Genomic DNA, 9,861 nt, shown 5'->3' with positions numbered 1-9,861 from the left:
AACTCCAGGCTCTTCTTTGCCACACGTTTCACAACCTGAAGCCCTCGGCGCAAGGCCCAAGACACGGGCAAACCGTGGCGTCCGAGGCTCGGAGGCTCCAGGCGCCCAAAACGCTTTCCGTCTGGTCCCAGACCTTGTGCAACCTCTTGGGTTCCCAGTCCGGGAGTACGTAGGCCTCTGCGAGACCCGCGGGCGTCCACGCTCGTGCGGAGATGCAAGGGATGCGCCCAAGGTCGCGGCCGGACAGGCGGCACGCCCGACTGGGCCCTGGGCTGCTGGCGGGCTCGCAATGCTAGGCAGGCGGCCCGGGGCGGGGACTGGGGCGGGGGCGGCCCTGAGTCCTCCCAGAGGCCGCCTCTGCGCTCCCCAAACACAGAGCGCAGAGGTGGCCCTGTGCTCTTTCAGAGGCCGCCTCTGCGCCCCTCAAACGCAGAGCGCAGAGGTGGTCCTGTGCCCTTTCACAGGCCCCTTCTGCGCTCCCGAAAGGCAGAGCGCCAGGCGCATGGAGGCTGTAGAGGAGCCCGGGCCGGGAGGCCAGGGGGCCGATCTGGGAGGTCAGGGGCCCGGGCCGGGAGGTCAGGGGGCCGGTCCGGGAGGCCAGGGACTCGGGCCCGGAGGTCAGGGGGCCGGCCCCGAGAGCCCCGGGCCGGGAGGCCAGGAGGCCGACCCCGAGAGCCCCGGGCCGCGCTGCCCGCTGCTGTCCGGCTTCCGAGAGGAGCTACGAGCGCTCCTGCTTCTGGCGGGCCCCGCGGTGAGTAAGGCGGCGTCGGTGGGAGGTCGGCCCCGCGCGTCGGGGACCCGGGACGCGCGTGTGGTCCCGGGTGACCGGGGAGTGGGGGTAGGGAGTGAGTGAGCTGGCGGCCGGCGGGCGGGCGCTGGGGGACGCGGTGTCCAGAGAGAGCCCGGCGGGCCCGCGTCCGGGTGCCGCGTGCGTCCCGGGCGGCACTCTGCACCCTCGCCGGGGTGGACCGCCGGGCGCTGCTGGCACACTTGGCACAGCGCGCGCCTCTGGCACCCGCCCGGACGTGGGGAGCCCCCAGGTAGCCGGCACCTGCTCGCCTCCAGGTTCTCCCGGGCGCATTCTCGGGGTGCGGACTCCATCAAGCAAACAAGTTCGTGGAACCGTTTGACATTGTTTGAGAACTAGCTGTCGAGTTGGGACTTCAGGTAGCTAAATTCACCCAAGACAGGGTAATTAAATTAGCCATTTAGTAATTAGTGATTAAACTACATTAGTAATTTAGTAATTAAGCTAAATTATCCTTCGTGAGGCAGGGAGGAAGGGGGTGAAATTGTCTGTTCTGGATCAAGATCTCAAAAACCTTCAGAGTTACTCAGACTCTGCAGAAGGAAACCAGAGGCATCCTTTTCTGCCCCATACTCTCCTCCCCTTAGTGAGTTTATTTTTTAAAAAATTCTTTATGTGGTTCTCTTTGAGGTTGAGGTTTCTTCCCATCATTAGGTTAGGGGTTTTTCTGCATTATCTAGTTGAAAGTTATGTGGGTTTTAAAAACCACAAGAAATAGAATCCTGTCCCTGTTTTCCTGACCGTTTGGGTGGTTTTCGAGTCAGCGGAGTGTGTCATTTCATTGGACAAGAAGAGTCTGTTGTGGTTTTAAGGGATAAGTTTTGGGCTGCTGCATAGATATTACGAACCCGTGAAGGTTAAGATGGGCTGGTGCGTGTTCCTGGTGCGTTGGCACCGCTGTTGGTGGGATCGTGTGATACCTGCTGTGCTGTTCTGGGACCAAGAGAAATGCCAGGGAGAAAGCCAGAAAATGAAAATCCATCCACCAAAAAGGTGTTTGTGAAGCTCTCTTGCAAAATGGAAAGAATGCATGGTTTGGAATCTCCATTCTCCATACCTGGGGACCAGTTCCCTGCTTTGATCTCAGAAGGCAGGTTAAGAAACAGCTGTGTGACCTTGAGTAATTCCCTGTCCCTACACTGTTATAGCCTCTGCTTTTCCATCCATAAACTGAGGCTCATAATCCTTGCCCAGATTTCTCTCACTGAGCCGCTGTGAGAAAGTTCTCTCCATAAGACTGTTACTGATGTAGTAAAACAACAAACACCACAAGGCAGCTTCCTGAGACCCCGCCTCTCCTGGGACCAGTCCTTTCTCTCTGCAGGTCTCCGAAGTAACCTGGTCCCCTTGATGCAGGAGACCTTCTAGGTCTCCAAGGATGGGCACCAGCCTGACATGCTTGGTCCTTTAATGTCGTGCGTATACAGCGTAAAGATGTATGGGACTGTGTTAGTTATGAATGTAATTAATATTTGTCCTTGTAGGAAAAAAAGCTAGAAGACCCAGGCAACCGAAGGAAAAACGCCACTGAGATAATTTGGGAATGCATTTTCCTTCCAGTCCTTTGAGAGTGGGTTTGTATGTGATGGCTTTACCGAGTGACACCCTAGAGTTCTGGCATCTGGTCAGTTTCTTGTGAATTATATATGGAGCCCCTCTTGGTCTGGTCCTAGAGTTCTGGCATCTGGTCAGTTTCTTGTGAATTATATATGGAGCCCCTCTTGGTCTTTCTACAGCTTGGTTTCCATCTGCTCTGAGCGTTCTATTTCCTGAGGGGCTTGAAGGGAGAGGAGATAGTTGCCTCCTTCTCCTGTGCTAAGTGTCCCATACTCTGCTTTCCAAGGATCTACCATCAATTAGGTGGGATTCCTGGTCTGAATTTCCTGTCTCTGATTTTGTCTCTGCCACTCACGATCTGCTTTCCAGGCCTCTCGTGTGAACATGGACCCTTGAGGATCTGAGATAGGCTTCAGGCTCAGGTGTTCGGACTTCCCTTACCCCTCTCCCATTGCGCTTTTGGTGAGGCCTGTAGAGAGAATATTCCTAACACAAGGGAGAGTGGTGCATATCAGAACACATGTCACTGTGTTTTAATTGTGGTGCAGAAAACGTATTTGTGTGAGAGAGAGACGTAGCTGTAGTACCTAGGCTTGGGCATTTCAGTCATGCTTCCTTCTGGTGGTTAGGATTGTATCTTTTTTTTTTTTTTTTTTTTAAAGATTCTATTTATTTGACAGATAGAGATCACAAGTAGGCAGAGAAAGCAGGCAGAGAAAGAGAGGGGGAAGCAGGCTCCCTGCCGAGCAGAGAACCCGATGCGGGGCTTGATCCCAGGACCCTGGGATCATGACCTGAGCAGAAGGCAGAGGCTTTAACCCACTGAGCCCCCCTCCCCTTTTTAAAGTGTTTTACCTTTATCGCGAGACTAGGTCAGAGTCCTGAAAATAATCCCAGAGAGGGATGGCACTCTGTCCAGGAGCATGGGCTGTGCGCTGCATTGCCAAGGATGGAAATGGTGTGGAGTAGCTTGGGTCCAAACCAAGAGAGTTCGTTTCCATCTGTGTGCAGAAAGGACTGCCTGAGAGGGAGCTGGAGAGCCTTCTAGGGCTGCAGGGCAGGAGGACCAGAGCCAGCCCCACAGGGTGAGGGGCGGCTGGATGGACGGGCCAGACTAAACACAAGGCATGCAGGCTAATGGCTTGATTTTTATCCTCGAGGCAGTGGGGAAAGTCCTTGGTGACAGACGTAAGGCTCAGCAGAAGCAAGCTGCCTGCCACAGGCACAAGATGATCTAGGCTTAGGTGATAACGGTCTCCAAGAACAAGAGGCATTTCAAAGGCTGATGGGCGTGGGGGCAGGTGGGCGGGGGACACATGGGGATCCTCACCTCCCCTCTGCCATCCATGCTCCATGCCTGGACCATGGCAGCCTCCCTCTGCCCTCTGCCTTTAGCTAGGCACCCTAAATGCTCCACGTGGAGCCAGCCACCAAAGTCCTCTTCAGAGGGGATGTGCATGTGAGCTTGTCACCCTCTTTTGTTGGTCTCGTGAGGTCCTATGGGGTTTGGCTCCTGTCAGGAGTTTGTCTGTTTCCTGGTGGTCCTTCCCCTCAGCCTTGTCTCAGACCCCACACCTTCCTGCTGCTCTGTTTCCTCTGCCTGGAACATTCTGCCTGGATGGACAGCCCACCTTCCTCCTGCCTGTTCACCACTCAGGTGTCTGTGGAACTTCATTTCTTCCAGAACCTTCTCTGACTCCCAGGTTGTGCTCTTGGAGCTCCTGTCATCTTTGCAGTGCCTATCTCCTGGGTAACTGGCCGTGTTATCTCATGTTGAGCCTCTTCCCCTGTGCTAGGGGGTGTCCCACGAGGGTAGGAATGGAGTGACAGCATTCCTTGTGCTTCTGTCCATGTCCCCAGTGCTTGGCGTGTGGTTTGTGCTCCAAAGATGTTGACCCTTGTTGATCATCCGTAAGTCAAGTGACTTGGGTCCCAGTTGTCCCTCTGTGATGAACCTCTGTGTGCTTTGGGGCTTCCTGGGTTTTCTCCTGTGTCAGTGATGAGGCTGTACCCCATGACCTTGCAGCTCCTTCCAATGTTAACCTTTCAATACCAGGAGTGAGCTTTCAGGCATCCACGGGAGGGGGCAAAACCAGGGCTTCTGGCATGGTGCTCACATAGCGAGCACACTGGGCAGGCTTCTAGCCATTGCCTCTCTGGCATCCGGCCCTGGGGAGCTCCCTTCCAAAGCCTGCAGGTGTCAAGACTTTTGGTTATACTGCCAGGGTAAAAACACGAGCGGGGCTTCAGTGGCGGGAAGAAACAGAGACACGATCTCAGTCTGATGATTTCATTTGTGCATTTGACTACAGCTAGCCCCTGACAGTGAGGCTGTTGCTGAGACAGCCATCCGTGAGCCACGCGGGGGGAACAGAATTGCCTAATTCCTCAGGCACAGCAGCAGGCCCCATGATGGGTCTCATCCTTGACTGGGTGTGTGGATGCGGTGGGCGTGGGGGTGTTGAAAGGTAGATCCCACAGCCCCAAAGATGTCTGGGATGTCACTTGAGCTAGGGCGGGGCATCGATGGGCTGAGCAATGTCTCCAGGGGCCCCTCCTGTACAGGAACCACAGTGCGATGGCCAAGAGCCCACCCAAAGAGCTTGAAACCAGGATTTGAGAACAGGGACTCCCAGCTAGCGAGCAAGGCGTCTGTTTCCCTTGAAGGAGTCAGGAATTAAAGGGATTCTCATCCCACAATTTCCAGAACCAGCTGATCTTCCGATTGAAGAACCCCATTCTTTTAAAGGTTTTATTTATTTATTTGACAGGCAGAGATCACAAGTAGGCAGAGAGGCAGGCAGAGAGAGAGGGGGAAGCAGGCTCCCCGCCGAACAGAGAGCCTGACGCGGGTCTTGATCCCAGGACTCTGGGATCATGACCACAGCTGAAGACAGAGCCATTAACCCACTGAGCCACCTAGGCGCCCTTCTTGCTGACTTTTTTTTTTTTTTTTTAAAGAAAATCTTTTTTTTTTTTTTTTTTTAAGATTTTATTTATGTATTTGACAGAGAGAGCTCACAAGCAGGCAGAGAGGCAGGCAGAGAGAGGAGGAAGCAGGCTCCCCGCTGAGCAGAGAGCCAGATGTGGGGCTCGATCCCAGGACCCTGGGATCATGACCTGAGCAGAAGGCAGAGGCTTTAACCCACTGAGCCACCCAGGCGCCCCTTCTTGCTGACTTTTGAAGGTTGTATTCCCTCTAGGCCTCCTTGGGAATTTGAGATAATGAGGGGGTTATCCCAGAAGGCAGCCTCTGAGAATTCTCTGAGAATTTCAGAGAAAATAGGTCTGTGATCTCCGGCCTGAGAATTGAAAGCGTGAAAAATCAACTCAGAAAACGGGGAAGTTCTCAAAGATTTGATACTGATCACAACTGCAAATAAACTCTTTAATATCCTTCAAGAAAGCTACCAGAAGTTGCACATTTGCCTGTGAAAGATGGCAGAGGCTCACTGATGGCAGAATTTCTTTACTTTTTTTTTTTTTTTTAAGGTTTTATTCATTTGACAGAGATCACAAGTAGGCAGAGAGGTAGGCAGAGGGAGAGAGGAGGAAGCAGGCTGCCTGCTGAGCATAGCCCCTGATGCGGGGCTCGATCCCAGGACCCTGAGATCATGACCTGAGCCAAAGGCAGAGGCTTTAACCCACTGAGCTACTCAGGAGCCCCTACTTTTTTTTTAAGTTTTATTTATTTACTTGAGAGCAAGTGAGTGCTAGTGGGAGGGACAAAGGGAGAGAGAGAATCTCGAGCAGATTATACTAAGCACAGAGCCTGACTCAGGACTCCATCTCACGACCCTGAGATCACAACCTGAGCCGAAACCAAGAACGGGATGCTTAACCAGCTGCACCACCCAGCCACCCCGTTTTTTAACTTCTGACTAGAGTTGATTTTGGGGGGGCACCCCGCCAGCACCTCATGCCCTTCTCCCGCTGTGATGGTTGGGACTCACCTGCGGCTCCTTTTCTGTCTCTTCCAAGTTCTTGGCACAGTTGATGGTGTTTCTGATCAGTTTCATAAGCTCCGTGTTCTGTGGCCACCTGGGGAAGCTGGAGCTGGACGCAGTCACCCTTGCGATCGCGGTATGTATGGGACTTCCTAACACGCCTTTCTGAAAGCTGTCCTTATGGGTTTCTTCTTGCTGCTTCCCATCCTTTAATGGCTTAAACCAGCACAGTTCATTATCTTATGGTCCTGGAGGTCAGATGTCTCAAATGGGCTTTGCTGGGCTAAAAACAAGGTGTTGACTGGGCTGTCCCCTTTTTTCTGTTTGCAACTCTAATTCTCCTTTGTCATGTAACTTCACATTTTCCCGGGATCCGGGAGTTAAGACCGGACATCTCTGGAGGGCTGTTGTTCATTCTCCCAGATCAGTGAATTTGTAATTCATGGAGCTCTGGTTCCTGTCCCCACTTCCTATCTCCATGATATAGAACTGGAAGGTGAAATCCTGGTGTCCAAACCTAAAATTGGGAGGAACCCCAAATTGAGGATCAAAATGCCCAGGACTTACAGAAGGAAAGGGCTTGGTAATAACCTCTGGCTGAGACTTTTTCTTCTCTCTCCAAACTTGTGCCGGTCCTTTAGTGGGCCCAGGGTGTTTGTGCAAGGGCTCCAGGGGAGGGACAGGGCTGGGTCGGCTGACTTGGGAGGGTTGCCCGAGGCACACAGCAGCCTCTGATCTGGGCGGACAGAGAAATCACCTTCCTGCCTCCCTTTTACTCTGCATGGACATCTTCGTTTCTTTCCAGGTTATCAATGTCGCTGGTGTCTCCGTGGGCTTTGGCTTATCTTCTGCTTGTGACACCCTCATGTCCCAGGTAAACGGAAACCACAGGTGACCCTGCAAGTAACTCTTGACACGTGGTAGCAGGGCCCCACTGGCAGGAAGAAGGGTTTCGTGCACAGAGGGAGGGACTCCCAGACAGCAAGTCCTCCATTCTGCTTTCCACTGCCTGCTTTCTTGGAAATGTGGCCAGGTGTTTGTGGGCTTGGGAAGCCGTATTTATCCTTTGACCGCATAGGGGACACTGTGTATAAGTCCCAGTACTAACCACATCCCTGAGTTTGACACTGTCCCACGCTTCTCAAACTTGAGTGCCCACCTGAGCTACCTTGGAGTGGTGGGCGGGGGCTTCCCACCAGTGGCCTGCTGGTAAATGTTAATGTCCAGGTCTTGGGTGGGAGGAGGGAAATGTCCTGACCTGCATGGTTTGCTCGTTGCGGTGGCAGGAGGAGCTACTTTCTCTGGAGCCGGTCTCAGGCTGCCACATAGACGTCACTGAATGTGGGCCTGGGAGAGACATGCACAGTTTGGCTTCTGGAAGCCCTTGGAAGCTCAGAGTTTCTGCTCTGAGCTTGGGGGATATATAGGCAGCAGGATACTGCATCTCTAAGAGGTTTCCAGCTGACCAGTAGATCATTAGGATCTCATGGGGATCTTTCAAGAATGACTTCTCTCTGCGGCCCCACCTTGCGGGTGTTAAATCCTGACTTGTCTTTGGGGGGACCATGGCATCGGGGTTTTCAGAAGGCCCTCCAGGTCATTCCAAAGGGCAGCCAAGTCTGAGACCACGAAACCCTAAGGAGTGTGGCAAAGTCTTAGGACCATCTTTATGGATCCCAATTGCAGGCCTTTGCGGGGCCAGGGGTGTGGGGGGTACCCTTCCTCTGCTAACGGGTTTGTTTTGACTGCGCCCCTAGACATATGGGAGCCAGAATCTGAAGCACGTCGGGGTCATCCTGCAAAGGGGGACCCTGGTGCTCCTTCTCTGCTGCTTCCCCTGCTGGGCCCTCTTCCTCAACACCCAGCAGATCCTGCTGCTCTTCCGGCAGGACCCGACTGTGTCCAGGTCAGGCGGGCCGGCTCTGTGGTGGGGTTGGGTCCCTCTGGGCAGAAAAATGGACCTGTCCTAGTTTAGCCTCTGGGAATTACAGAGGGGAGAAGGGGAGGTCCAAGGATTCCCCCAGCTGGCTTCCACCAGGCCGTGTTGCTGTCCACACCTGGCACCCAGGGTCTACACTGGTCCTCACTTGAGTTGACTTCAGGGTAAAAAGTTGGGAGCAAAACAAGATTTGCAAACATTCTCCACTTGACATAGTAGTTTGTGGCATTTGTTCATGGTTTTGTGGTTCTTGACCTTGGCTGATATTGCAAGTCACCTGGGTGTTTGAAAAACCCATCCATACCTGGTCCCCCTCCCCTTCTTAGCATTCTGTTTTAACCAGCCTTGGGGGGGGGGGCAGTGTGAGCATCAGTGTCTTTAAAAGTTCCCCTAGAGTATTCTAATCTGCTGCCAAGTTTGAGGTCTGCTGGTTTAGTTCAAATAAGTTCTTGTTCTCGACTAGTGGCTGTGAACCTGGGGACGTTTGGCAATGTTGGGAGGTACTTCTGGTTGTCAGAACTGGTATGGGGAGAAGCCAGAGAGAATATAAAACCTCTTTCAAAGCACAGTAGAGAATTCTCTGGCCATTGTACTGAGTTTGAAAAACCCTTTCCTAGGCTTAAAGATTTGGAAGAACCAAGAGAGGTCATCTGGGATCTAAGCTGATAAGGTCTATGTGTCCATTTCCACATTCTTGCTAGCACGATAAACCCATTAATTCGGGAAGAGCCAAGAATGGGAAAGGCGGTGTTAGTTAGCTTAGCCTCCCTACCCTGGCCTTGGAATGGAGACCTCTGCCACTTTTTTCTCTTTTCATCATATAGGCTTACCCAGGACTACGTCATGACCTTCATTCCAGCTCTTCCTGTAAGTCCAAGGGTTACAAGGCCCCCTTCTTGAGGTTCACTGGTAGAAGGCAGCTGGGACACCTGGGAGCTCAGTGTGTTGGGTCAGTCTGGGTCAGTCCTAGGGGATTTGCACATATGACTTTGGCTCCTTCAAGAAGCATGGCTTTAATTATGCCCCTGAAAGACACAGACATCTGTCCTTCAAGAAACACCTGGGTCAAAGCAAGTCCAAGGGGCCCTATCCTGAACTCTTAGAGCCGGAGGGACCTTTGGGAATCATCCACGAAAAGGAGTTCAGTCTTATTTATTTATTTATTTATTTTGGTGTGGTGGTAAATTCTTCCCTGTGTTGAGCCCTCAGGGCCTGCCTCTGAACTTCGAGGTTTGTTTCCCCTCACGGTATGTGATCACATAGACCCCTCAGTGTGCGACCTTGGACACAATAACGTGTGGTCTGTGACAGAGTTCCTTTTATTCAGCTGGGTGGCAAGCCTGTCTTTGGTTTGCGTGTGGTCATAAAACAGAACACAGACTGGCTGGCTCTAACAACAGACATTGATTTTTCTCACACTGGTGGAAGTGGGCAAATCCAAAGTCAAGGTGTGGCCAGGTTGGTGTTCTCGGAGACCTCCCTCCGTGGCTTTCAGACAGCCTCCTTCTTGCTGCCTCTTCTCACAGGTGTTCCCCTGAGCAGGGGCAGCCCTGGGGCCCACCTAATGGCCTCATTTTAACTGACATATTTATTTATTTTACTTCTTATTT

At 52.7% G+C, this 9,861-nt stretch overlaps 1 protein-coding gene across 1 annotated transcript in view; it reads left to right on the top strand.

Annotated features, from left to right (window-relative positions):
• The first annotated feature begins 350 nt into the window (after positions 1-350).
• The window catches only part of LOC131816531 (multidrug and toxin extrusion protein 1-like), a 35,562-nt gene continuing 26,051 nt past the window's right edge, over positions 351-9,861 (top strand). Inside the window, exons 1-5 of the mRNA XM_059149345.1 lie at positions 351-751; positions 6,347-6,448; positions 7,118-7,186; positions 8,070-8,218; positions 9,076-9,118. Coding sequence (XP_059005328.1) covers positions 503-751; positions 6,347-6,448; positions 7,118-7,186; positions 8,070-8,218; positions 9,076-9,118 — 612 coding nt within the window. The 5' untranslated portion in view covers positions 351-502. The remainder of the gene's footprint in view (positions 752-6,346; positions 6,449-7,117; positions 7,187-8,069; positions 8,219-9,075; positions 9,119-9,861) is intronic.

The sequence above is a fragment of the Mustela lutreola genome, chromosome 15 (genome assembly GCF_030435805.1).
Source record: "Mustela lutreola isolate mMusLut2 chromosome 15, mMusLut2.pri, whole genome shotgun sequence".
NCBI lineage: Eukaryota > Metazoa > Chordata > Mammalia > Carnivora > Mustelidae > Mustela > Mustela lutreola.
Note: the sequence above shows the minus strand (reverse complement) of the source record. Positions and strands in the feature narration are given on the sequence as shown.